This window comes from Ahaetulla prasina, chromosome 8 (genome assembly GCF_028640845.1).
Source record: "Ahaetulla prasina isolate Xishuangbanna chromosome 8, ASM2864084v1, whole genome shotgun sequence".
Taxonomy (NCBI): domain Eukaryota; kingdom Metazoa; phylum Chordata; class Lepidosauria; order Squamata; family Colubridae; genus Ahaetulla; species Ahaetulla prasina.
The window spans coordinates 15,044,049-15,070,781 of record NC_080546.1 but is presented as its reverse complement, the minus strand read 5'-3'; the positions used below and the strand labels follow the sequence as shown (position 1 = coordinate 15,070,781).

Below are 26,733 nucleotides of genomic sequence, written 5' to 3'. Positions count from 1 at the left end.
AGCATTAGGCTTCTCTGACCTCATGGACTTCCTGTAAACAAGTCTTTCTGTTTAGATTACAAAAACTGGCTTCTGAAATCCTTACTCAGGTCGGATCCTGTTCTCCAGGAACACAAAGTGCTTCCTCTAACAATAGCAAGTCTACTTTCCCATTATAAAAAGCTGCCAGGGAAATTCGCTATTAGATAACAAGAGAATTTGCCGTCTAAAGCATAAATAGCTGACTTCTCTTACATGACTGACCGAGCACTAATATAGATTCCGCATGAGAGGATGTAAGCAGTACTGCCTGCTTTGCCATCGGAGCTCTGAAGTTCTCAATTCTGCCCTAATTCATCTCTGCTTTGCTTCCCTGTTCCAAATGCCATCGGAATGATGGTATCAGGAAGATAACAAGAGAGACCTAGGACTTTTGCTAAATATTTTATGTAACGTTCAAGACAGATGAAAATAAGGGGTTCTTATTATATACCATGGCAATCCTTACTTATTTAGAGGTAATACAAAATTCTATGACATGAAGAAATTGCTTGTACTGCTACCCATATCTATTCTTTCTATTTTTAGTCTGCTGTTGAACTCAACAAAGATACATCCTCTCTATGCCTTTCTTAGATATCATTTCATAGGCAAACACTACTGGGCCTTCTCTGCTAATAACTGCTGACACATTCAAGAACTCATAAAAGTTTGACGCAGCATCTTTTGCAAAAAGAATGCTGAGTTTTCCTTAGCAAAACTTGTGGTTCTATACAATTGTAAAACCTCTTATTCTTCCTAGCATATTCCCACAGATGCAGGGTCTGCTTTTCGGATCATTGAATGCCACTTTGCATGGTCGGTTGTGTCTCTGGGGCGCAGGCTTTCAGCTTGCATATCTACAATTGCAAAACCTGGACTTTTAATTAAACAGTCTCAATGCCGGCCATATTCCATTCCTCTAAGAAGACTGATTTTTGCGATACATTTTTATTTCAGCTCAATAAATGCTTAAGGCATTATTATTTTTAAGGGCAGAGAGTAACTTTTGAGGATGAGAAGAATTGACAGGACCAACTATAAAGCTATACAGAGCTTTATAAATAGTAAACAGTACTCAGAACTTACTGGTAACAACGCAGCTCCCACAGTGGGACAACAGGACATTATCAGGTTGTCAGGAAGCAAGCAGGCAATTGATTCAAAGGATGGAAAGGGTTATATTTGGTCTCTGGAAGATAAACCACTTCCATTTCCAAGCACATTGCCAGTTTTTCCTGGAAAACTTGGCTAAAATTTACCAGCCTAATTTCAGGCTGTTTTTCAGGTTTTCTGGTGTTAGGGTTATAGATGAGAATGAAACAGTTTGCTTCCCAGAGAGCTCTCTCCAAAACCTGGCCATTTGATTGAGGTTCAGCATCCTATTCTCAGAAGACTTGGCTGCAGAAATGGGGTGCTGAGGAACTACGGAAACATACCTTATGAAACTGGTAATATAGACATGTACAAAAGTAGCCATCAAGTATTGACAATCAAAACGATCCATTATTCCACCATGGCCAGGAATAGTATCAGCAAAATCCTTAAAGAGGAAAGAACGTCCTTATATTAAGTATTTGACTACATGACCCAGTATCCACGGTTTAGTAGGACAGTCAACCAATTGAATATTGTGAAATTCTGATCTGGCAGATCACAATAGAACGGACAGTGCATAGAATTCCGACGGAGAATTTGCAAAAATAGTGTGTGATGATGTCACAATGCAAATTACATAATTTGTATCAATGCTGACATTTGCATAATGACATATATATGACATTATTTTGGATTGACTCGTGCTATTTGCATAATGATGTTTATATGCAAATCACATTATTTTGTATCAATTTATGTCATTTGCATAATTACCCCATCACACAAAAGGCATAAATTGATACAAGTGGCTTAATCTGCATAATGATCTCATTACCCAAATATCATAAATTGCTATGTTTGCAAGACATCTCTTTCCCCTTAAATCATTAAACATTATGAGGTTTCATTGTTGCTATCTTTTAAACTATTGAGTTGAAAGTTAATTATCACTGCAGTAGTCCATTAATAACAGTTTATTATCTTTAGCAACTGAAGACACATTTTTTAAAATATGTGCTTACAAAAAGCCACCCCAGGTTATGTTCTCACCTTGATTTTGAAAGCTCTTTTGAACCCACTAGCAAAAAACCCTCCAAATGGACCAATTAAAGAGGCAAATGTTGACAATGCAAAGCTGTGCATCTGGAATGGGTACAATGTCACAGTTTCCTGCAATAAGACGTAATCGTTAGCTTTTATCAGCATTTATTTGACATTAACAGAGAAAATCAGTCCTAAATTTAGCATATTAAAGGATTAAAAGCTTTCAAGCAAAATTAACAACTGAATTGAACAAACAGGAAATAACCTTGGTAGCCATGGTAAAAGTTGGAGTAAAGGTTAGAGATATAAATCATCCAGAGAAGTTCATACGATTCTTTTTCTTCTGTTACGAAAGGGTAAAAATGATTCCTCTTTTGAGGCTAACTTAGGCCAGAAGAAGTATGACTTCACCCAAACCATGTTGCTGAATGATTAGGTTTTTTTCTCATCAGCATCATCAAGTTCATAAAAATAGTATATCATATTATAGAAGCTAGCAAAGTAACTGAAGCTCTGTCCAACAGAACAGAGATGTGCATAATCAGGGTCTGTTACCAGAATTATATCTTGCTATTTAAATGAAAGGCACATAATGGGGCATTCTAATTCCAAGGAAGTTCTCAAGATGGTAGAAAGTCCTCCTTCAACCCAGAGGGCAATCCACAGAATAGGTTTCTTTCACATCTTGCTATCCAAGTGCAAAATGGACCTTTCTTTCTGCCTGTTCTGCCATAGTGGGTCAAATGAGGTTCTAACCTTCTGCCAAGAGTAGAGGAGTGTCATAAAGGGGGGGGGGGAGGAGGTAAAGGTTTCCCTTGTTCAGTCATGTCCGATTCAAGGGACAGTGCGCATCTCCATTTCTTAGCCAAGGGAGCCAGCGTTGTCCGAAGACACTTCTGTGGTGATGTGGCCAGAAAGATTATACACTGAGACATACAGAACAGGATTACCTTCCCACTGAATGGTACCTATTTATCTACTCACATATGCATCCTTTCAAACTGCTAAGTGGGCAGGAATAATAGGTGCTTGCCCCATTGCATGGCACTCAGGTCTTGAACCCAGACTGACAGCTTTTTAGCTGACAAGCTCACTGTCTATAACCTCTAAGCCATTGTGCTTTTCTTCATAAAAGAAAAACTTAACAGTGATTTTCTTTGTGATATAGTCTTGTACCTGTGGGAAATAGGGTGAAATGCTTGTTCCTAGCACTGTTATTTTATTTGTTCTAACAAACTAACCAGAAGGAGAGCTGGGCATTTAGCCCATTTTGTAGCCAATTTTCTGACTGCTTAAGATCTAGCTTTTCTTTAAGGATTTAACTTTGCATACCTTTCTCAGAACAACTTGAAGCAATGGTGGTAAGGAGTACTTCTTTAGCTGGAAAAGTTCTGATGGTTCACATTCTGTGACAAACCTGTTAGTTTCACTGTTGTATTCCACAGGACATACAAAGTACTGGTGCTGTGCCAAAAGATGAGCAACCTGAAAGGACAACAGATATCCTTAGATATTGCTGATTAAGGGCTTCCTGTAGAGTTGGGGTAAAATTATGAGCTTCTCCAATCCTCCATTAAGCCTTTATATCCTCTGAAATTAGGTAAATGGTAGCTGGGGAAAAGCTTGGGAGAAAGAGGCAAAACTTGCCTAGGCTGACTGGCTAAACTTGCTACCCTTGATATCTTTTAGCAAACTATTACTGAACTGTTATTACCAAACTATTACCAAAATTAAACAAAATGCTCACACATTTGCAATACTCAATGCTAGTGTATAGACTAAGGGGAGGCCTTGTCTCCTTCTAAGTCAAAACACAATTTTTAAAAGTAACTCTTCTTTTAGGATTCATATCAGGTAGAATGTCTATAAATCTTGCAACCAAGGGAAATCACCCACTTTCTCCCATTGTCCTTTGTACCAATTAGGACAACATAAATCTTATTCCATGAGCCACCCAGGAACAGCAAGAACACCTGATGGATTCAGTTTATTATTCAAAACCAGCTGTTCTTCTATATCCCTATTTATAGCTGCAGAACTCCATTTGGTAATATCAAGAACAATATTAAAGATCTGACGATGCATATCATCCATCTATAAATTATACTGAATTATGTTACTGCTGAAAAATGCTATTGTTGCAGATCAGTGTATAAGTAATAATACCAACCAGGTGCTTAAGATAAACTTTTGGTTTCTGACTTGATGCCAATCAGTAAAAATAATTAGGGTTACTGGCAAAAAGTTAAAGCTGCTTCAGCAGTGATCCACTGCCTATGAAACTGCTTTAAATTACAAAAGGTCTTTACATTTTTAAGATTATTTCAATATCTTTGCTATATTATAGCCTGCTTTTTTTGAAATGTCCCTGCAGTGCTGGGTTTTGAATCTCTTATAAGTTTTACTTATCTTAAGGAAACTTTTAGTAGTTACAATAATTAGATAGCACTTTATCATAGCAATAGCAATAACACTAAGACTTATATACTGCTTCATAGTGCTTTTAAGCCCTCTCCAAGCGGTTTACAGAGTCTGCCTATTTCCCCCAACAATTTGGCTCCTCATTTTACCCATCTCGGAAGGATGGAAGGCTGAGTCAACCTTGAGCCTAGTGAAATTCTAACTGCCAAATTGCAGTCAGCTGGCAGTCAGCGGAAGTAGCCTGCAGTACTGCACTCTAACCACTGCGCCACCACGGCTCATAATACATCTTATTTATATTCAGAATCTTTTCAAAAAATATCTATAAATAATGTACATACTGTTCAGCTAGATGTGAGTTACTTCTTAGTTTCGACAATGATTTTTACTATGGTGATTACAGATTGTTGCTAATATACAAAGCATATTAATAACCAACCATTGTAATATCTGCCACTCATAAACTTCAGTAAGAGTAGAGCATTGTTTTAACTTACTTTAATGTTACAGATTACCAGCAATTCTATGCCAATTTCAATACCAGCACCAAATAATACAACATTAATAAAAGAAGATACTGCATCCACTTACAATAAATCCAAATATAACTGTGATAAAGAAGCCACCAATGAAGCCTTCCCAGGTCTTTTTGGGAGAGAGCTAATCAAAAAGAGAAAATAAGAATTTAAAAAGCAGCAAGTGGCACAAGACTCTTTCCTGTTCTGACAAACATTGCTATGTTGACTCATTTACTTTTGTCTAGGTGCCTTCCAAACAACATGAAAATTCAGTTACATCAAAAGATCACTTATTCCATGAAAGGTAGAACAATCTGTCAGGCGCAGGAAATCAGGAGTCCAGGCAGTTTAAAAACATATATTGTATTGTATTGTAAGCTCTCTATAAGAAATCTGTACTACTAAAGGTCAAAGCAAGTTGGTGGTAGATAAGAGTGAACGGAATTCAAGGTGGACGAGACATAGACATCTAGTGGGCACGAGGAGACTTGAGACTGATGACACATTTGACCCCTCCCTCAGGCTTAGCCTGGTAATCTCCTATATTATCTTTAAATAGATCTCACCTCCATTCTGTTTGCATTTGCCCCTAGTTTATCCAATTTTTTAAATAACGTTTAATTTTTGATGTCTTAACGTTTTCATATTTTATCTTCCTCTTTTTATGATGTTCTAACCTGCCCAGAATCACTTGACAGTGAGATATGTGGCACAGAAATTTAATAAATAAATAAGTGTATAATGTCTATAAAACAAATTGGAATCCTTTAGTTTTTATATATCCAGATGTTAAAAAAAAAACCTTTTAAGAAGATAGGTGAGAGAAATACATCGTATTAGCAGTGTAATTGCTAGCATGATCAAACAAGTGCATGTAACATGCTAAATAAGAATATACATAATGGTGCTTAAAAGTTTGTGAACAATTTTGAATTTTCAATATTTCTGCATAAATACAATCTGAAATCTGACCTCTTCTCCATAGTGTGTGGCAAAAGTATTGAATTTGTAGAATTTGAAGGGAAATTAGAGTCAGGTATATCAATCAATGGGATAATAATTAGGTGAGATCCTGCTTTATTTAAAGAACAGAATTCTCTATCAAAATAAGATTGTTACAACACAAGTATGTGGGAATGTATTTTTGGATTAAAAACAAAGGAGATTTCTGAGGATCTCTGAAAAACAGCTGGTGATGTTCACCAGCTAGAAATGTTTACAAAACTCTAGCCAAAGAGTTTAGACTCCACCTGTCTTCTGTCAGGCAGTATGTGTGCAATGGAGGCAATCCAACATTACGATTATCCTTCTCAAGAGTGTTTGACCCACCAAGATCACCCCCAAAACAAGGCTTGTAATAATCTGGGAGGCCTCAAAGAACCCCAGGATAACATCTAAGGAATTATTTATTTATTTATTTATTTATTTATTTATTTATTTATTTATTTATTTATTTATTTATTTATTTATTCATTCATTCATTCATTCATTCATTCATTCATATTTTTATACCGCCCTTCTCCGAAGACTCAGGGCGGTGTACAGCCAATAAAACAAGAAGAATCCCCCAAAAATTAAAATACAATATCAAATTTAAAAAACTGATTCAATCGCTGTAACATTAAAATATTAGCTAAAATTTATCAAAAACTAAAACCTAGGTAAAACCCTATAAAAACCCACTAAAATCCCCATACTAAAATCAATCAGGCCAGCCCCGCTTGGTGAAAAAAGAAAGTCTTGAGCTCGCGCTTAAAGGTCCGGAGATCAGGGAGGAGACGGAGTCCCACCGGCAGCTCATTCCATAAAGCCGGGCCCCCCACAGAGAACTCCCTTCCCCTTAAAGGCATCTCTTACATTGGCAAATGATAGTACTTATGAGGCCACTATCAGTAGAACACAAAAGAACAACAGTGTGCATGATGGGGTTGAAAAAAGAAAAGCACTACACTTGAAAAACACCATTGCTGGCCATATTACAGTTTGTGAATGATCACATGTATAAGCCAGAAGGCTCTTGGAAGAATGTTCTTTGAACAGATGAGACCGAAACATAATTTTTTTCTCTTGAGTGGAAAGCATTATGTTTGTCAAAAGGCAAACACTGTATTCCAGCATAAGAACCTTATCACATCTGTGGAATATGGTGGTGGCATAGTTCGGGCCTGCTTTGCTTCCTCTAGGCTAGGATGGCTTGCCATCATGGTTGGAAATTTTAATTCTGAATTGTACCAGCAAATTCTACAGGAAAATGTCAGAGTATCTTTTCATGAACTGATGCTCGAAAGAAAGTGGGTCATGCAGTAAGACTATGACCCAAAACACAGAAGTCATACATATAGTTAAAGCAGAAGAAAGTTAATGTTCTGGACTGGCCAAGTCAAAGTTCTAACCTTAATCTCAAGAGATCTGAGTACCTGAAGCAGCCAGTTCACATGAGGAAGCTAAATGTACTGAAGCCGTTCTGAAAGGAGGAACGGCTAAAATTTCTCAAAGCTGATATGCAGGACTGACCAACAGTTATTGGAAATGTTCAGTTGAAGTTATTGCTGCCCAAGTGGGCACACAATTACTGAAAGCAAAGGCAAATATATAGCTTTGGATCATTTTCCTAAATGATAAAAAACAAGTTTAATGTTTTTCATTTGTTTGCTTAATTTATCTAGTTTTAGGTCTTGTGTGGAGAATAAATCGTTTTAGGTTGTATTTATGTCAAAATTTTGCAAATTCAAAAGGGTTCACAAACTGCTAAGTACCACTGCACTGTATGATTTGAGTAATGATATCTCTAGGAGGGTAATAAGATTTAGTTTTCTAGCAATCATAATTTGGAATGGAATGGTGGTCAGTAAGAAATAAGGATGCTTATATTTTTTATAATATACATATCCTGATCACCTAAAAAAATTAGTATTTTGATACACAATCATAATCTCACTGCAACAACTCTATTTCTACTTTCTGTCACTGTAATATGAAACAATCAGGCATAGACAACAACTAGGGATAGAATAAATCAAGCAATTTACAATCCAGTAGAATTATAGCAATCAGAAGATAGTGTTATCCAGATAATATGAGTGTACTGTATATTAGTTAAACCAAGATTATAATCTGTTAGAAATACAAGCACAAACTATGTATTTTATTTTGCACTTTCATTGTCAGAAAAACACCCTTTATGTCTCTTTCCAATTCTGATAGATTTCTAAAAAAAGCTTTATAAGGGATGCCTCTCAAATCATAAAGTATTTCTCAAAACCAGAGGTGGTTTCTACAAAGGATGGATGAGGCATTGTCACTCAGATATCAAGCAGTGTGAGAAAGAACTGGCAGTGTTTAAAATTTTTCTCTTTTAATCAATGTGCATATTTCAAGCTATGTATTTTTTACTCATTTACCTTAATTAATGGTGTTCTGCCAAAGAAGAATCCACATATATAAGCAGCAATATCGTTGCAAATCACACTTAAGCTTGGAACAAGAAACCTGCACATCAAAGGGGCGGAAGTTAAATAATTTAAATTAGAAAAGCAGCCGTATTATGACCATAATGCCTTAGTCTGTAATTTGTATTTCCACAATACTGGTTTCTATTTAATCACTAAGAACTGAACTCAGCTCAAGAGAGTCTGTCATTAGCTTTTTGCCAAAGGGAATCTCAACTTCAGAGCAGCTGCTAAGCAAGAAAATGAAGTAGGAATGTTGCTCTGGTTCACGCAAGGAATAATGGTAACCCAAACCAGATAAACTACAGGTAGTCCTTGACTGATTACCAAAATTTATGTTGCTAAGTGAGAAATTTGTTAAGTGAGCTTTGTCCCATTTTGCAACTTTTCTTGCCACACTTAAGTTAAGCGAATCACTTCAGTTGTTAAGTTACAAACACGGTTGCTAAGTGAATCTAGTTTCCCCATTGACTTTACCAGGCAGAAGAGTTGCAAAAATGATCACATGATCCCGGGACACTGCAACCATCCTAAATATGAAGCAGTTGTCAAATATCCGAATATAAATCACATAACCAGGGGAATGTGTCAACCGTCCTAAATATGAAAAATGGTCATAAGTCACTTTTTTCAGTGCTGTTGTAACTTCGAGTGATCACTAAATGTTGTTAAGATGAGGACTACCTGTAAAGCCATTTGAATTAGGGAGAGAGATTTTCAATAATACCTGGTTGCTAAGCTATATTCATCCATGAGTTTTCAACAAACAGATATTGTACTCCAAGTATCGTTAAACTGAAAGCAAGTGCTGCTACTGTGTTGGTGGGATTTGCCAGGACTTTTTTAGAAAAAGGTGCAGACCAACAAAGAATGTAGTCAGTGGTGGGTTCAATTTTTTTTTACTACCGGTTCTGTGGGCATGGCATGGCTTGGTGGGCGTGGCAGGGGAAAGATACTGTAAAATCTCTATTCCCTCCCTACTCCAGGGAAGGGTTACTTTAAAATCTCCATTTCCTCCCAATCAACTGTGACGCGGGAGGCAGAGAATAGATGGGGGGCGGGGCCAGCCAGAGGTGGCATTTGCCAGTTCTCCGAACTACTCAAAATTTCCACTACTGGTTCTCCAGAACTGGTCAGAACCTGCTGAATACCACCTCTGAGTCTAGTGTTATCTTCCTTGTTATGTTAAACAATAAGCTTACACAATCATGCTCAGTAATGTTATGGTTGTCAGCCCTTGACTTACAGCCATTTGTTTAGTGACTATTTAAAGAAACTGAAAAGAGAGACTTATGACTGGTCCTTGCACTTATGTCAGTTACAGCATCTCTGTGGTCCTGTGATCAAACTTTGGCCATGAATTTATGACAGTTGCAGCATCCCATGTTCATGTGATTGCCATTTGCAAGCTTCCCAACTAGCTTCTGACAAGCAAAGTCAATGGAAGAAAAAGAGCCTATAGTCAGCCAGCCAAACCATAGTAAAATTGGACATGACTCACATAACAATCTCCTTGCTTAGCAATGGAAATTCTCAATTGTGGTCATAAGTCAAGAACCATCTGCATTTATTTACTTCTTAATTTGCCAATTAACTCTTAGCATGAAACCTATACTATTTATCTCTGCATATATTCCCACATACATTATATTCCTAAATCCTAAAGAATCCCATTTGCAGGGAGTTTTTTTGCCCTCTTAAAGTATCTCTTTAGACACCTTTTAGCTACCTTGGAGTTAGTTGGCTTCTGTTGCTAGCTGGTGTCCTGCTAATCTCAGTTCAACACTGCTGTCTGTTGCTCTGAAGTGCTGCCAATGCATAGGCTTTAGTTAGCCTTCAATTGGCAATGTGGGGAAAGGAAAGTATGTTACTAGCTGCTGGCTGGCTGGCTATAGGCTCTTTGTGTCTTTGATGGACATGGAGGGGCTGCTGGACTCTACTTTTCCTTTCAAATATTCCACAGTTATTGGAATTCATGCCCAACCTTGTTTTGAAGCCAGATGATACACTTTATCCTGGCACCTGTTCACCTCTCTTTGCTCTCCCACAAGACAAAAATAATTTTCTAACTCAGACCTACACACACTAGCTGAAAGTTTGATTATCATGACCAATTCTTGTCAATCAGAGGATGAAGGCTTTAACTGGGAAACTTTATAGCAATATTTTCTGACACATCAGAAAGGTCTCATTTCAAAACCATGAAAAAAACATTAAAATACAGTAATACTCCTTAGAATATAGATATAGATGTATACCCAAATTTTCAAGAATTATTGTTCCCTTACCAGATCATGCCTTCAAACAGATTTTGGATGACAAGATGAGACTGAGTTACAGTGATCAGCAAAGTGACATGAGTCCATGCGAACTGGTAATAGTGTAATAATACAACAATTAGTTACAAAAGCAAAAAAACTTTACAAGACGTTATGAGAAGAGACATCTATAACAATATTTATATCTTCCACTTGGTAATTAAAAATGCATAAATTAACTTAATATGAATGGCACGTAAGGAAAATCATAATGATCAGTCTAGATGTATGCACAATATAGAATTGGAATATTAAAATGTTAGTGATATATGACATGGTGAAATCATGCTATGTAACTGAAAAATTGTACATAGGTTCTACAAATTATTAATGCTTAAAATGTGATCTCCACAGAACCAAATAAGTCCTTTCTTAATAAATTCAATGTGCTGCTCCTTGTAATACTTGTATAATGAAGTAACATCTCAATATAACTAATGACTGATCAACTAACAAACATTTAGTTTGTTTAGTTTCTACTTGCATTCTACCAATTTTTGTTAGATTTGACCCATATCTTTATTAGTTTGATCTAGTGAAAATACTAAAAGAAATGTTTTCTCCAATACAAGCATATAACTTTCAGTTTTTGTTTGTAGAGAATTTTCAAACGCCTAACTTAATTGTAATGGCCATTAGTTAAAAGTCATATTAGCTCTAAAAAGACATGGACTAGGCATTATCACACAATCATTTAAGATTTTGTGTCTTTGCTGCAAACAAACCTTCAATTTCCCTGCAAAGCAGTACTATGAGCAGATTTTCCAAGACAGCTCTTGTGTTACTATATAATCACAGGATGCAAAAACTGTCATTTTCGCATTTAAATGTTCATTCTGAACTTATTTAGAATACAGTCAGTTTTGCTGACTGAAGTCTACAGAAAATAGGAATCTTTCTTTGTGCTGAAAACATTGTAAAAATCTTAGAATTATTGAATAATCAATGTTAGAATCTTCCTATTTTAAGAATCTGGGATTATTTACTACTAAGAATAATTAAATGTAGAATTAATAACATGGTATAAATAATTTTAACTTGTGTCCGTGAGTCTTTAAAATTTACTTTATCAACATTTTTATTCCAAAACCAAAACATGTTTTAAAGAGCAATTGAAATACTCAAAGATCAATACATACCATATAAAACTGTAAGCGATAATGTCTCTTCACCAAACTCAATACAAACATACAAAATCCTATACAAAAATAAAAAGATAGGTGTATGTTTTATAGCAATGTTCTCCTTATGCTAAGTAAATCATATCAAGCTCATTAACATAAGACTGCTCATTATTAGTTCATTTGTACTGATAAGAGCCCACAATGCAATCTATAAATATTCTGAATAAATACATTCAATACTGTTATTTCCATCATGACACACAAGAAATATGTACTTGTGTCATTTCTATCACAATATATATGATGTTACTTGCCACCATCCAAGTTACTTTCCCCTTCGGAAATTCAGTAGGTCAGCTTACACACTATATAATTTAAGATAAACTGCATCATTTGCAGAATGAAACCTGTGAGCAAAGATCCCATTTCTCAAGTTCTGTTAATTAATAATATCTGGAAGTGTAACTACTGTATTCTGATTCAAGGAAGTCGTCAAAACATAGTATCATAAATCAATTTATAATTTATAGCATCTGAAAAACTAAACTGCGTCAAATAATTTTTAAAAAGAAATCTTAGCTATTTGGTTAGCTTTGCAATTGTTTTTTTTTTAAAAATCCAATATTCCTAGATTGTTCTTTATCTTAAGCAGTAAGTCAAATAATTAATGAGTTTCTATAAACCATCTTTTGAAACTATAATTTTGGCTGTTATTAAAAATGCAAATTCTATGTAGCATTTATTCTTATCTATTAATAAGGTTTGCAAATTAACATACACCTTGATCATCTGTACTCCACGCAAGTTTGAAAAGCACATTAAAGGGCAGCTTCTATCATATATAATCTACTACCCAAAATGCCCTAGAACACGGGTGTCAAACTCAATTTCATTGAAAGCTGCATCAGGGCTGTGGTTGACCTCGGGGAGTTGGGTGGGCATGGCCAACTGGGGGGCGTGGCCAGCTTGACACCACTCCCCAAACTGCTGGCATGTTTCCTCTTTGCATTGGGTAGACTGGGCTGAAGCAACGTAGGCTGGCCCCTTACATTTTCCAGGACAGCTCCACAGGCCAAATGTGGCCAGTGGGCCTTGTGTTGGATACCCCACCCTAGAATCTCTGCAGCTACTAATACATATTACATTTACAAGGCAAGAGTGCAATATTTGAAAACATAATTCTGCCTGTTATGTGATCCAGAAAATTTCTTCTTCCTTGAAAATGTTAATGCTCTTGCTACAGCTTGAAATTAAATGGAGGGGAAACTGAAGAAACCTGACAAACAGTTGTCCTGACATGTTCCACTTCAAAAACCATATAAAATATATAACAGAAAAAAACTATTATTTATTTCTATTATTATTACAATGCTACTGCTAAATATACGCTCTCAGGACTGAACAAAGATTGCCATGTCTTTTCTAACCCATATTCCCAATATCAGAGCTAATCTACAGTTTCATTAAGAAAAGATGACAGGAAGAGTATCAAAAATTATTTGATAAGTCTACAATATTCACTGTAACTCTTGGATATGTATTTTAGATTCCTTTCTTTTTAACCATCAAAGGCTATGGAGCTATGCCAAGTATTCAAAGTGTGTTTCACAAAGCATGTTAGTGCAAACAAAGAGAATCTCCTTAAAGGCTGAGACATTCTCCAGAAAGCCTTGTGAAAGCAGTTGCAAAAGCTCTTTCAAATTTTCTGCCAGCAAAACATTTTACGTGCACATGCATGTAGAAATGTCCTCGGAAAACTGCCACTGCCATTGTTTATGTCAACTCACTTTGCAATACATTGCTATGAATGTTCTCCATTGTCCTAATAAATTTATATAAGGTTCATATTTTGTATTTTGAAGAAGAATACTAGAGGTAGAAGTTACATCAAAGCACGCAAAATACATTGACTACTGACAAGCTTTATTCTTACCTGCCAGATAAAGTGTAAAAGATATAAATCGGTGGTAGCGAATTAGGAATTGAAGTTGTTCTCGTCTCTGAACAAAAGTAGCAAAGTAATCTGCTACAGTCTCACCATAAAAGAAATAGTTCACACATAACAAGAAGTACCTGTAACATACATTATAGATTAATTACTTTGTGAGATGTGAGCTACAAAGTTTATTATATTTTATTTTACTTTCTTAGTATTACATATAATTTAAAATGATAAAATGAAAACATTCACTCAGTTTAATCCAAAAAATACCAATATTCTGATACTTTAAAATAAATCATGCAACTCATAGAGGGTTGTCTAAAATAGACATATTTTGCTCTAGGAAGAATACAATTATTTAAATTAGTGTTATTTGATAAATATTTATAAGTGGGACACCTTATTAATTCAATTAAGTTGAATTGATTCCACTGTTCTGGGGGGTCTCAAGGGTTCAGTTTAAATGCATTCAGAATGGAAGCAACACACAAAGCCAGCGGCTGGAAGCAGAATCATTAAATCCTAGGTTGATATTTTTCTTAGAAAGCAACCATGAAAAGAAAAATTTGGAATCAGAGCTAACATTTTAAAAAAATCCAGTTGTTACTTACCAGCTTAATGTTCTAAACCATGGTAGGTCGTAAGATCGATATACTCTGTAACCTATAGTGATGATTTCATGAAAGCACTTGACTTGAATCGTTAAGACCTGAAATAATGGAAAGGGGTAACAGAAGTTCTAACACCGGGTTTTCTAGAGGCATGAGATTATAAAATATTCACACGCTGTCATTTCTAGAATTTGTATAAGTCAGTTTGTCTTAACTGAATGAAACTGAATTGTCATTCTGCTGATATAACTAGAGAAGCATATTATTCTAATAAAACCACAGGAATTCTGAAAATTGCCCATTTATTGTAACATTGCAAGGCACCTCTATGTGCATGAACATCTTCATTCATTGTTGTTACAATTAATCCTTGGATTGTGACTTTTACAGTTCCACCTAACATGAAATGTTAGGATGTAAAACTTACAAGCAGCATCAGCATAAATGATCCCATGTATATAATGAGGGAGAAACCTGAAATCATTGCTAAAGTTAAAATTCCACGAATCCACCAGTTCTTCCATCTGAAAAAATCAAATATACAAGTTGGTTTTACAAGCTCTTATAATCAGAGAAAATGTTTAGTTAATCAATAACATTACAAACAATGAAAGTTTTGAATACAGGAATTTCTTAAAAATAAATTCAACTTTCACATGAGAACTGACAACATATCAGAAATATTTCTACTTGTACTCAATGATCTTAGTTCTAAGGAAATAACCACAGGATTCAAGCGATTGTTCTGTTAGTAAGATACATATGTGAAGTATACAATAAAACTACAATGTATTAGAAAAGTTTAACTGACTCAATATTTGTACATTAATGAGCGATCTGAACTTTGTTAACATGTCCACTTCCATTTAAATGGTTGCTGAAGACCCTTCTAAACAGCTCTTTGCATATAGCCTATGACAAATATTAATTTTAAGTTAATATCACTCCAGGTACATCTGTCCCTCATACCTGGAAGATAAGCCAGAAAGAGCCTTTTTAAAAATTTCTGGAGTGCTGTCTGTTGCTGGGACAACTTCAGGAACTTCTGAATCATTTCTGAGGTCCAGTTCACCAAATTTTTCATCTTCATCTATATCCTAAAACACAAAGTTCAAGACAGAAACATAATATTCAGCAATTGAAGCACAAAAACATACCAGAATTTTAATTAAAACAACCACATAAAGCTGCAAGTATACACTAACATAGCTGCTTTACTCAAAACACCCCAGAAAGGATGCAGTTAGATATCCAAACTATTTAAACTAAGATATGTAATGCTGTTGTTGTTGTTGTTTATCATTTGGAGACTGACTATAGCAGTTTCAGTATAAAATCTTAACTGGTCAGAGAATTAGGCTTTCTGGAATCTGGGATTTTGTATATACAGTACATCCTTGACCCCATTAACATACAGTTGTGAGATTTACCGTGGGAATCAGTAAGATAACACATTAGAGACAGTAATACTGTGCTATTTTAATACTGTTAATAATAAAAGGAATATGAATATGAATATCATGTTGGACAACTTTAAAATATTCTCTCAAAGCATGTTTTTAAGGCTTCACACATCTGTTCTTATTTCTAAATGCATAAATGCTTCTTTCAATAAAGCAGGTAAAAGAAGTTCATAAAAGTGAATTTTTGGTTGCAACTGTAGCATGTCCAAATGTTCTAACAAGCAACCATTCTTCTTTCATTTATTTCTTCGTTCAGTGATTTTTCTAAGATGTATCATTCTCAATGGATTATGGGCAATGAAAAACATAACAGCAATATAATTAAAACAAACAACTAAAACAGTAAAATCCTATTGAAAAGTACCAAACCAAATCAAAAAGCAACATGGCCCTTTTGTTCAGCTTGAACCAATGGCATAATACAATAAAACTGTTTAACTTGCTTACTCTGTAAAAGTGTTCTTAAGTTACCATGTTAGAAACAAAATGTTCACATTTAAAATTATCATACATATCAAACTGAACATACATCTCAGGTACAGTTTTAATCAACAACAAAAAAAACCTATAACAATAAATTGGCACGTTTGTTAAATCAACTTTATTAATTTCTTCAAAATAGCTTGAGCTATGTTTTCATGCAAAGAATAAGTCACATGGTTTATCAAAAAACTAATAATGGTGTTTTAAGTACTGATATTGTTACGCTGAAATTCCAGATTTCCTTAGGTTGAAAGAAAATAAAGAAATATAGTATTTCATTATGCTGTTGTACTTATGCAAAATATGTAATTCTGAACTGAATTATATGTGTCCTTTTGAGATCTATATACTCCGCAAGCCATGGTTTCTAACTGCACAGAGACTTTCTTAGCAAAGTATTGCAAAAACTCCACTCATAAAAGTACATTACCATTTGCTGCACTTTAGTGCTATGTAAAAACTATAAACATAGCAATATTTATATAATTCCACTCTTATAATGTACTTGTCAATTCAGGATCTGTTGGGTCAAAATTTTAGAGATATTTCCTTATCTACATATAAAAACAGAATGTCATGGGTTGGGGGGGGGGTTTAAACATGCGCAGAAGCATCCTGGCAGGTGGGCAGAGCCTCCTGTCGCTACCAGTTCACCCGATCTGGGGCGAACTAGTAGCAACCCACCACTGATCATGGGCAGGCAAACAGCAGTGGGAATAGGAACAACTTCCAACTTCCTGCCAGCTTCCCAATGACTTTACTTGTAGGAAGCTGGCAGAGATTGTTGGAAATGAATATCATGTGACTATGACAGATTGTGGCAGCACAAAGCACTGAAGCAGCCACAACTTTGCCAAATTTCAATTTCATATTAGTCATGAGTCCTAGATTTTTGATAAATTCTCTAAATTAGTCCATTTGAGCTATGTTGATTCAGAAATAGTCTTAGGATGTACTGTTTCTAATTGATTACAAAAAATCAAACAGACATCAAACAGAATTTTATAGGTATATAGATGTACTAAAGTTTACATCCCAAATCATACTCTTCCAATGTTTCTTATCAAAACAAATGAAGTTATTTCTGGATGCACACAGTCCAAATGGTGCATCATCGTGCTAAAATGTTTGAATCGGCATACCTCAAATCCCCTAACTTAAAGAATGAGTACAAAATCTGGAAGTCATTACTTCTGTGTAATTGTAATTTCAAGGATCTTCACACCACTTGTATTTGCAAAGCTGTGACTGCTGTAGCATTGCCATAAGCACATGATCATCACCATAAGCACATGATCATCACTCTTATAAACAAAATCAGTGGAGAAGCTGGCAGAAATTCAAAATTCAGAAGTTGATCCTGCTCCAGCTGGGGTTTTTTTGCCCACCCATAGTTATTCTGTTTATTGGTTAGGTAAGGAAATATCTCTAAAAGGATGATCTAACAGGTGGTTGTCTAGTAACTAAGTAATTACTTAGCTATTAATAGCAATTTTGAAATAGTTAAGAGTACAGAATAAATGAAGATGAGAACATTTAAATGTCCTACAGCTGCATAGCTCTCAAGGAAGAATAATTAGATATGTATCACTGAAAAGGATGTTTGATTAGATGCACTACTGGTTTCCTTGCATGAAATAAAAAGATTAAAATGAACTCATCAGTGTCACTTTCTAGCAGAAGGACTATTGTTGCGAGCATCTTAGAGGCGACACATTAGGTAACCACAGAAGTGGGTAAAGAAGGATTCTGTACATCCTTTCATTTTTGCTAATTGACATTATGGGAGTAACTCATTCTCTTGATTAGTTGGAGTACCAGTTGCAATAATAGTATTAAACTATAACAGAAAACCATGAAATCCTAATAGGTATTATCCATAATTGAATGCAAGTAATGTCATGTTGTTTTAAAATTGCCTAAAATAATATAAACACATTCATTCTAGCACAAAATAATACATGTGTTCACTGAAGTACAGTGCCTTTCCCCATTACAGGTAATCCTCAACTTAACAACAGTTCATTTAGTGACTGAACGTACAACAGCACTGAAAAGAATGATTTATGACTATTTTTCATATTTACAACTATTATAGCATCCCCATAGTCATGGGTTCAAAATTCAGACACCTGGCAACTGATTCACATTCATGACCGCTGCAGGGTCCCATGGTCATGTGATCACCTTTTGCAACCTTCTAACAAGCAAAGTCAATTGGGAAGTCAGATTCACTTAACAATCATATCACTATCTTAACAACTGTAGTGATTCACTTGTGGCAAGACAGGTCATAAAATGAGGCAAAACTCACTAAACTAATGTCTCATTTAGCAAAAGAATTTTTGGGCTCAATTGTGCCTCAATAAGTCGAGAACTACCTATGCTGAATCAGTATCATCCCCTTGCCCTTCAGATGGCAATGAACTATGCCTATATGCTTTCTCTATTGTCAATCCCTAATCTCTCCCAATTCTCTCTGCTTCCTTGCAGCTGAATAGTACTGTCCTGTGATTATGCATCTGCAGCATTAACAAAGCTATTAATTTACCTTTCTGACTTTGCTGTCCTTCCTTCTTTTGAGCATTCCCAGACAGAGGAAAATATCTACCAATTACGACATCAATGGAGTGAGGTGGGATTGGCATCTGAAGTTTGATATCTCTAAGCCTGAATCCTTTCTCTCGACTAATAAAAGTTAAGCACTGAGAAGGTGGCTGGGATTATCAAACTGAATCACATAAGCACATGCATAATCCTATGAATATGCAAGGCACAAAAATCTTCTAGTTCCAGGATCAAGCAGGACTATTTTATTATCATTACAATGTAGTACAATTTTAACATTATCCAAAGCCTCTGGAACCATGCCTGAGTGCAAAACAAGGCAGAAGAGGATGGTTATATACTGATGCATACATTTGTGTTATAGACCAATGGCCTGACTAAACAAAAGGGGTTTTACAGAAGTAAAAAAACTTTCACATCTGCTTTTTTCTATCTCCTCTATACTGAAAATACAAAGAATGGCACGTAAGTAGTTAACAGAGGAAAAAAAGAAATGAGAACATAACCAGATCAGTCTCAAACTAGCAAGATTTATCTAACAGATCTCAGCTGTGAGAGGCACTTGAATTTGTCACCAACTAAATGGATTGAAAAGTGCATCAGATGTATACAATTTGAAATGTCACTGGTCACTGTCACTTTAAGGGGGAAAACATTATTTTACAAAAATTAAGACAATTTAAGCCTGTCTGACTCTTGGGTTGAGGAAGAGATAAAAGAAAATTACAAAAAAGACATTGCCAAGGTACCAGTTAGATGCAAGTATGGAAATTCCTTGTATATACCCTGCTTCCCCCAAAATAAGACATCCCCTGATAATAAGCCCAATCCCCTGATAATAAGCCCCCCAAAAAAGGCCAAGTGCTTATTTCAGGGTTCAAAAAAATATAAGACAAGGTCTTATTTTCGGGAAAACATGGTATGTTATCTCAAACAAAAGTATCCTAACATCTCAAATATCTTCACTCTGCAAATCAGCACCACAATTCAAACTAAAAGGTCATTTATAAAGGTCGGGTATTCATAAAGGAATAAAGGAATATAAAGGGCAACCTTTAAGAGGTGACGTAACAGGAAGGAGAAATGTAAAGGGTTCTATAGGTCTTACCTAATTCACAGTAGATGGAAAAATTAAATAAAACATAGCTTATTTATCTAAACCAAGCTGTTTTATGAAAGTTCATTGATGGAACTGATTTTAAAATAAACATAGCAAAACTCTGGATTCATCAATATAATCCTTTCTATAGTTTTACATGCTTTGTAATATAATGCAATTGTAATGATCATGCATTCAGAAAGTTTTCAATCAGTAGGGGATCCCTGCTCTAACATATGACGGTGAAACATGGACACTCACAATCAATACAAAAGCTAAGGGTGGTGCAAAGAGCCATGGAAAGATACATGCTCGGCATTACAAGACAAGATAGAAAGACCTGCACATAGATTAGAAAATGAACAAAAGTATATGATATCATCAAGAGAGTAAAAGAATTGAAATAGAAATGGGCTGGTCACATAGCAAGAAGAACCGATGGCAAGTGGACTAAAGCAGTCATAGAATGGATCCCACAAGTGTCCACGAAAGAGACCTAAAACAAAATGGATTGATGGCATCAGCAAGTATTGCCAGCCCAATTGGCAAAAGAAAGCTCAGGACCATATTGGTTGGAAACATGTGGAAGAGGCATTCTTCCTACAGTGGATAGACAATGGCTAAGATGATGGTAATGATCATGCAACCATTATCATTTACACCCACAGGTCTATTTCAGAAACTCAATGACACTTTGGAAGCTTGTTATCAGAATTTCACCATGAACTGCTCTGATCTGACAACTTGACTAAAGATATACTTGTGATATATACAAGATTACATTTTCAGTGTCAACCAATGTCATGGTTCAAGAGACTTAGCAGCAATATCTGAAGAATAGTTGAACTATGGGCGATCTGATTTCTCATCCATTTAAAAAATAAGTCTATACAATAAAACTTAACACATCAGGAAGAATAGTAGACTAGCACTTCACAGTTACAATTCTGTAAGGGCAGCATGGCAACAAAGCCAATGTACAATACTAGTGTCATTTCAATGGCTATAGAGGTACATAGTGCTTATGAATCCAAACTGTTTGCATTTTACTTGCAACCAAAGGTGAAACAATTCAAAGGCTTAACTATGCTCAGCTGCTTAGTTAAGTTAGTTGATAAACAATATTGCATATGGAGTCCACATCTTACCTCAAAATAATATATTTATAGATTCTAGTTCATATTAAAAAGTAGCATAGAAGCTCTCCATCCTCCATTACTTTTATACCTTGTAGTAATAAAATTGCCAAAGAATGATTCATCTATATTCATGTCTAATCCCAATTATACACTTATGATATTACTTAAACATTTAAAACTTACTGTAATAATTAAATGATGCAGCTTACTTTATTTTATACAATGCTAGTTTTGTTTAATTTTTAGGCAATAGAATTATACATAATTGTGAAAGTGTATGATGCTCTTTTTTAAAAACATGTCTATTCAAATATCACTATACAACAAATTTCAATTTAGTTTTTTTTCCTAATTCCTTATGCCTAAAATAAATAGAAAATAACTTCTGTTCCACAGCAACTTTGCTTCTATGGTCAGAACAATATTTTGAAATTTATCTGTTTTTGTGAACATTCTCAATTCACATTCAATGCTGAGTAAACTTCCAGAATATTCTGGAATTCTGGGAACTGTCAAAAAGTTTCTAGAAGTGGCCAGAATTTTCTAGAACTTTCTGGAATCTTTTAGAATTTTCAAGCACTTTCTGGAACTATCCAGTAGTATTCATAGAAGTATAAAAGCAAAGGTATCTTAAACCAACATTTTAGTTTTTTCTAATTGCTGAGAGAACAGTAAATAGCAATATTTGATTTAGATGAAATCAAGAGGTTGTTCGCATCCAGCAGATGCAATTTACTACGTGTGTGGACAATTTATCAAGACAAGAGTGATAAAGTACTCTTTAAAAGTGTCTGTTAAGATGTGCGAGACTTACAAATCATACTTTGGAATGCTTGTTGGGATCAAGACAAGCCCTGGGCACCTCATTTCACATGTGAACACTGCAACTAAACTCTTGAAGGTAAGGTGAACAATTGCTACTCACTAATGGAATTTCAGTGAATTATTAGTTTAAAAGAGTTGTAATTAAGAAAATTTGCACTATTTTCAATGTTTTAGGAAAATACAGACTACAATATATATTTTATGCCCTATAACTTATATTTTGCACAAAATTAGGTAATGTGTGAAATATTTTTTTAAAAATTTTTTATACTGCTATATCTACAGGCTGATACAGGGGAGAAAAGAAAGCTGTGAAGTTTGCTATTCCAAGAATTTGGTGGAAACCAACTGACCATTCAAGTAACTGTTACTTCTGCATAGTGATCCTTCCAAATATCAAACTGGCAAGAGCACGCCTCCTATCATGTATGCAGATATTCCTCCATCCATCACCCCAGTACCGTACTGCCCTGAGCTCCCCATTCCCAACCCTCCGAAGAGGGATCAGCTATCTTCAGAAGTGAGAAATAAGTCAGACTGCAAGGAAGATATTGCAGGTACAGATTACAATTTCAGATGCAGCCATATTCATCCAGGCGCCTCAAAGCCTTGTTGCTTCATAATGGGGAAAAAGTACCCATCTCTCCCTAATGGCTCACTCTGTGCATCTCAAGGAGGACTACACCAGTGTCAAGATGTTGCTGAGTCCCTTGAAGTACGACAATTATGGCTGGGAGATCATTGGAGACTTCAAAATAGTGTCATTCCTGATAGGCCTCCAAGGCAGTTTCACAAAGTTTTCTTATTTTGTTTGCTTCTTGGACAGCAGGAACACTAAGGTGCACTATCACAGAAGGGACTGGCCACAGCAGACCAAGTTCTCCGTAGAAAAACAACGTAACGTGGGAGCCGCTGGTAGAACCTTGGAAGATGCTGATGCCACCACTGCACATCAAGTTAGACCTCATCAAACAATTTGTCACAGCTCTAGACAAGGAGTCGGCAGCTTTCAAGTACATCCAAGATCTCTTTCCACAGCTGTCAGAGGCAAAGTATCTTTGTTGGACCACAGATAAAGAAGATCATAGAGTGTGACAAATTCGCCAAGAAGCTGAACAGAAAGTGGCTTGGAAATATTTTGTTGTAGTGGTTCATGGCTTTCTGGGTAATCAAGGCTGAAACTATCAGCAGGTGGTTCAGACTCTCATAAAGAATTGTGCCAAAATGGGATACAGAATGTCAAGATTCCTATCCTTGATGCTTGTCTTGACAAATTCAAGGAGAACATGGGTGCTTACTCAAAGGAGTAAGGTGAATGCTTTCATCAAGATATACTGGATTTTGATTCCTCATTACCAAGGACAGTATAATGAAAGCATGATGGAAGGACTATGCTTGGAGGCCTCTTTGAGAAAGCCATTTGCAATATAGCCGCAAATCTAGAAAATCTATTCATTTCTGAACCCTTGTAAGTGGTTTTGATTGTCTTTGTGTATTTGCCATCCAAGTATGTATCATTCTTCTCTAACTGCTTAAAAACATAAAAATTTGCCTGTTTTGTAAATATAAAACTTTTGTGGGCTGTGATCGCAAATCAAAGTTTGTGATGAATATAGCCGTTTTTGCATAGGCTTTAGACATAAGCTGTTTAAATACAACACTTAGAAGCCAGGAACAAAAATTGTGTTACATAGTGATTACAATCCATCCTCTCCAATAGTCACAAAATTCAATGCAAAATGTTCTCAGGTGTTTGAAAATCACTTTAAGGCTCTTAAAATGCTAGTTTCCAGTCATGTTAGACTTTGAACTGAGTGCTGAATATAAGCATACTTATAAAGGGCAGAATATGCAGTATCTTATGTTTTACTTCTTTCAGCAATACAAAGTCCATAAATTAATATGCTGTTTACATCCTATAAGTCAGCAAATACCTTGAATATGGGGGAGGAGTAATATACAAGCAGCCTCCTACATAGAGCATAGACTGCAGGTAGAGAGGAAATGGCTTCTTACCGCAGAAGTGGGAAAAGCAGAACAGCCACATTTTTAAGCTTACCTAGTTCCCATTTTATAGTAGAGTGATAACAAAGGAAATGAAAAATAACGACTCCAATACAAGCCTACATGCACTTCCGTAAAATTCGTCACATGCAGAAGGTCGGGGGGGGGCGACTTCCTAAGAGGGAAGACATGGAAACAAACACCACCCCGAAATACATTACTCAAGCATTATCTTGAAAAGTGATGCTACAGAAAGAGGAGATGGTGAAGAAATACCTTTCAGTCCCTCCTCTTCCAAAAATGAAGGGAAGCCACATTACATGTCAAGGAAGAAAAGCTTTGAAGCCGGATGAGGTATCTCCCAGAACTCCCACCTTTCTCTCCGGCTGCATACCTGGAGACAGGTCGAAGAGGCTCACGTCAGACTTACCTTGTCACCCGCACTTTCTCTTTCATGATCTCCAGCAGCTCCTCGCCTCCTGAGCTCTGACATCTCGGAAGACATGAAAAGCAGCAGCCAGGACACAAGGAAGCAATCAGAAGATGTGCAAGGGTGTCAACCCCTTCTGAAGCGCTATGTCAGATTTTATTCCAAAGGTTAGGCCTCTAGTACATTTTTTATATCCCGGATGCCACCTAGGAAAGAACCTGTCGGCAATGAAGAAGACGAAGAAAAAAATCCTATTTCCTCCCTATGGAACAGAGCACCTGAAATCACTTCTCTGCTGCAAAAGAACAGGAGTTGGGAGTCAGTCTCTCTCTCTCTCTCTTTTTTTTTTTGCAGACTAAGCCTTAAGAGGCAGCATTTTGGAAGGTGTCCTGAAGGTCTGTCTCCTTTCCCGTTTTCCACGTCCAAGTAGGAGGGGGTGGGTCCCTCAAATCGGAGGAGAGAAAAAAAATCCTCCTTCATTCAATTCCCCATCCCGAGGTTTTGGTTTGTTTGTTTTTTTGATGTTTTTTTTTGCCTAATCCCTTCACGGGAAAAGAGGAAGGCTGACTGCTTTTTCCCACAGGGAAGGCTCAGGAAAAAAAGATTATTTCTTTTTAAATGAATCCATGTCACCTTCCTTGCCCATTCAAAAAAAAAAAAAAAGCCTTTCTTCCACAGAGTTCTTTTTAATTGCAGGAACTTACGGGGGAGCCACTCCAGTCCAGAATATCGAAACCAATCCAATCTTCCAATCTTTTTTTTTTCTCCCCGAAAATTAGGATGGGAAAACCAAGAGGTGGCCTTTTTTTTTTTTTTACTTCGGAAGAAATGGGGGGGGGTGGCTGTCTCCGAGAAAACTGACCCTCTGAGCTGCTTTTCCGGGCAGGCGGCAGGACTCCTTCCTCACACAAACACACACCTCACTCCCACACCCTCTAGGTAAAGTTCATCTACCTTCTTCTCCCCACAGACACACACCCTACTCCTCATAAAACCCCACAGATACGAAACGCGAGCCTGCCGTCGTCCCCCCGTCGTCGTCCCCAGCACCTCCTCCCCATGCTCTCTTTTCCACAAGAAGCGCCCCTCAAAAAAGGCCTCTCGGAAGGCGGGACAGCCGAAGCCCCTCGGCTTTCTTCCCTCCGCCTGCGGCCCCCAGATTTGGAGGTTTGGCGAGGGGGGAGGCCCTCCAGCGACGAGCCTTCCCCGGTGAGACCTTTCCCGCCTCCCTCCGTCCCCTGCGGGGGGAGCGGGGGAGAAAAGAAAGGGGGGGGGAAAAAAAAGCCGGAGCGAGCGCGAGCGCGAAGAGACGGTTGCCTGCGCGCGCACAAACACACATACACGCGCGCGTGCCTGCCTGCCTCTGCTAAGCAACCTCCCGCTTCTGGCGTTCGGCCGTTCGGCCCGTCGCGCGGCAGCCAGGCCACGCCCCCTCGTATGAGGCGCTAGCCCCGCCCCTTTCTCTCTCGTTTTCTCTCTCTCTCTTTTTTTCGCCTCGGAACCTCGGAGGCGGGAAGGGCGGTTACGTGACTGAGGTAAAAAGTGTAAATAAAGACACCCTGGAATGTTTCCGGGCCTTGCACAAGTATGCACCGAGGCTCACGACAGACAGACAGGTAGTCCTCGGCTTAACGACCAGAAATTAAAAACCCAACATTACACTGTTCGGGAAGTGAGGCGTTTGTTCAGCGACGCTTTGCGCCGATTTACAACCTTTCTGGACGCCGTCGTTAAGTGAATAATTGCCGTTGACAAGTTAGAAACCCGGTGCTTCAGTGAATCGGGCTTCCCCCCCCTCCCATTGGCTTTGCTCGTCAAAAGGTTGCAAAAGGGGATCACGTGATCTCGGGGATCATTTACGATCTTGGTCGTAAGTATGAAGCAATTGCTAAGCGGCTGAATTTTGATCACATGATTATAGGGATGCTGCAAAGGTAACTGACAAAACGGTCATGGAGGTTACTTTTTTCAGTGCTGCTGTAACTTTGAACGTCACTAAATGGTTGTAAATCGAGGACAAACCTACATGAAGAAGAAGAATGATGAAAGATGAAGAATGAGCAGGAGGAGAAACAGGAGGAGGAATTTCACTTTGGGTTTTGATAGGATACCTTCCAAAGTAAAGCCACTGTATCTTATTAAAGTTGTAAAAAAGTAAACTTCAAGACTCTGTAAAAGG

General features: G+C 36.8%; 1 protein-coding gene across 1 annotated transcript in view; it reads right to left on the bottom strand.

Moving 5' to 3' along the window:
• CDS1 (CDP-diacylglycerol synthase 1) overlaps positions 1-25,968 on the bottom strand; it is a 30,348-nt gene extending 4,380 nt beyond the window's left edge. The window contains exons 1-12 of the mRNA XM_058192968.1: positions 24,555-25,968; positions 15,513-15,640; positions 14,971-15,067; positions 14,544-14,641; positions 13,924-14,063; positions 12,006-12,064; positions 10,837-10,919; positions 8,501-8,588; positions 5,173-5,241; positions 3,493-3,645; positions 2,167-2,286; positions 1,458-1,561 (exon numbers count right to left, since the gene is read on the bottom strand). Coding sequence (XP_058048951.1) covers positions 1,458-1,561; positions 2,167-2,286; positions 3,493-3,645; positions 5,173-5,241; positions 8,501-8,588; positions 10,837-10,919; positions 12,006-12,064; positions 13,924-14,063; positions 14,544-14,641; positions 14,971-15,067; positions 15,513-15,640; positions 24,555-24,629 — 1,214 coding nt within the window. The 5' untranslated portion in view covers positions 24,630-25,968. The remainder of the gene's footprint in view (positions 1-1,457; positions 1,562-2,166; positions 2,287-3,492; positions 3,646-5,172; positions 5,242-8,500; positions 8,589-10,836; positions 10,920-12,005; positions 12,065-13,923; positions 14,064-14,543; positions 14,642-14,970; positions 15,068-15,512; positions 15,641-24,554) is intronic.
• Between the last annotated feature and the right edge of the window lie 765 nt (positions 25,969-26,733).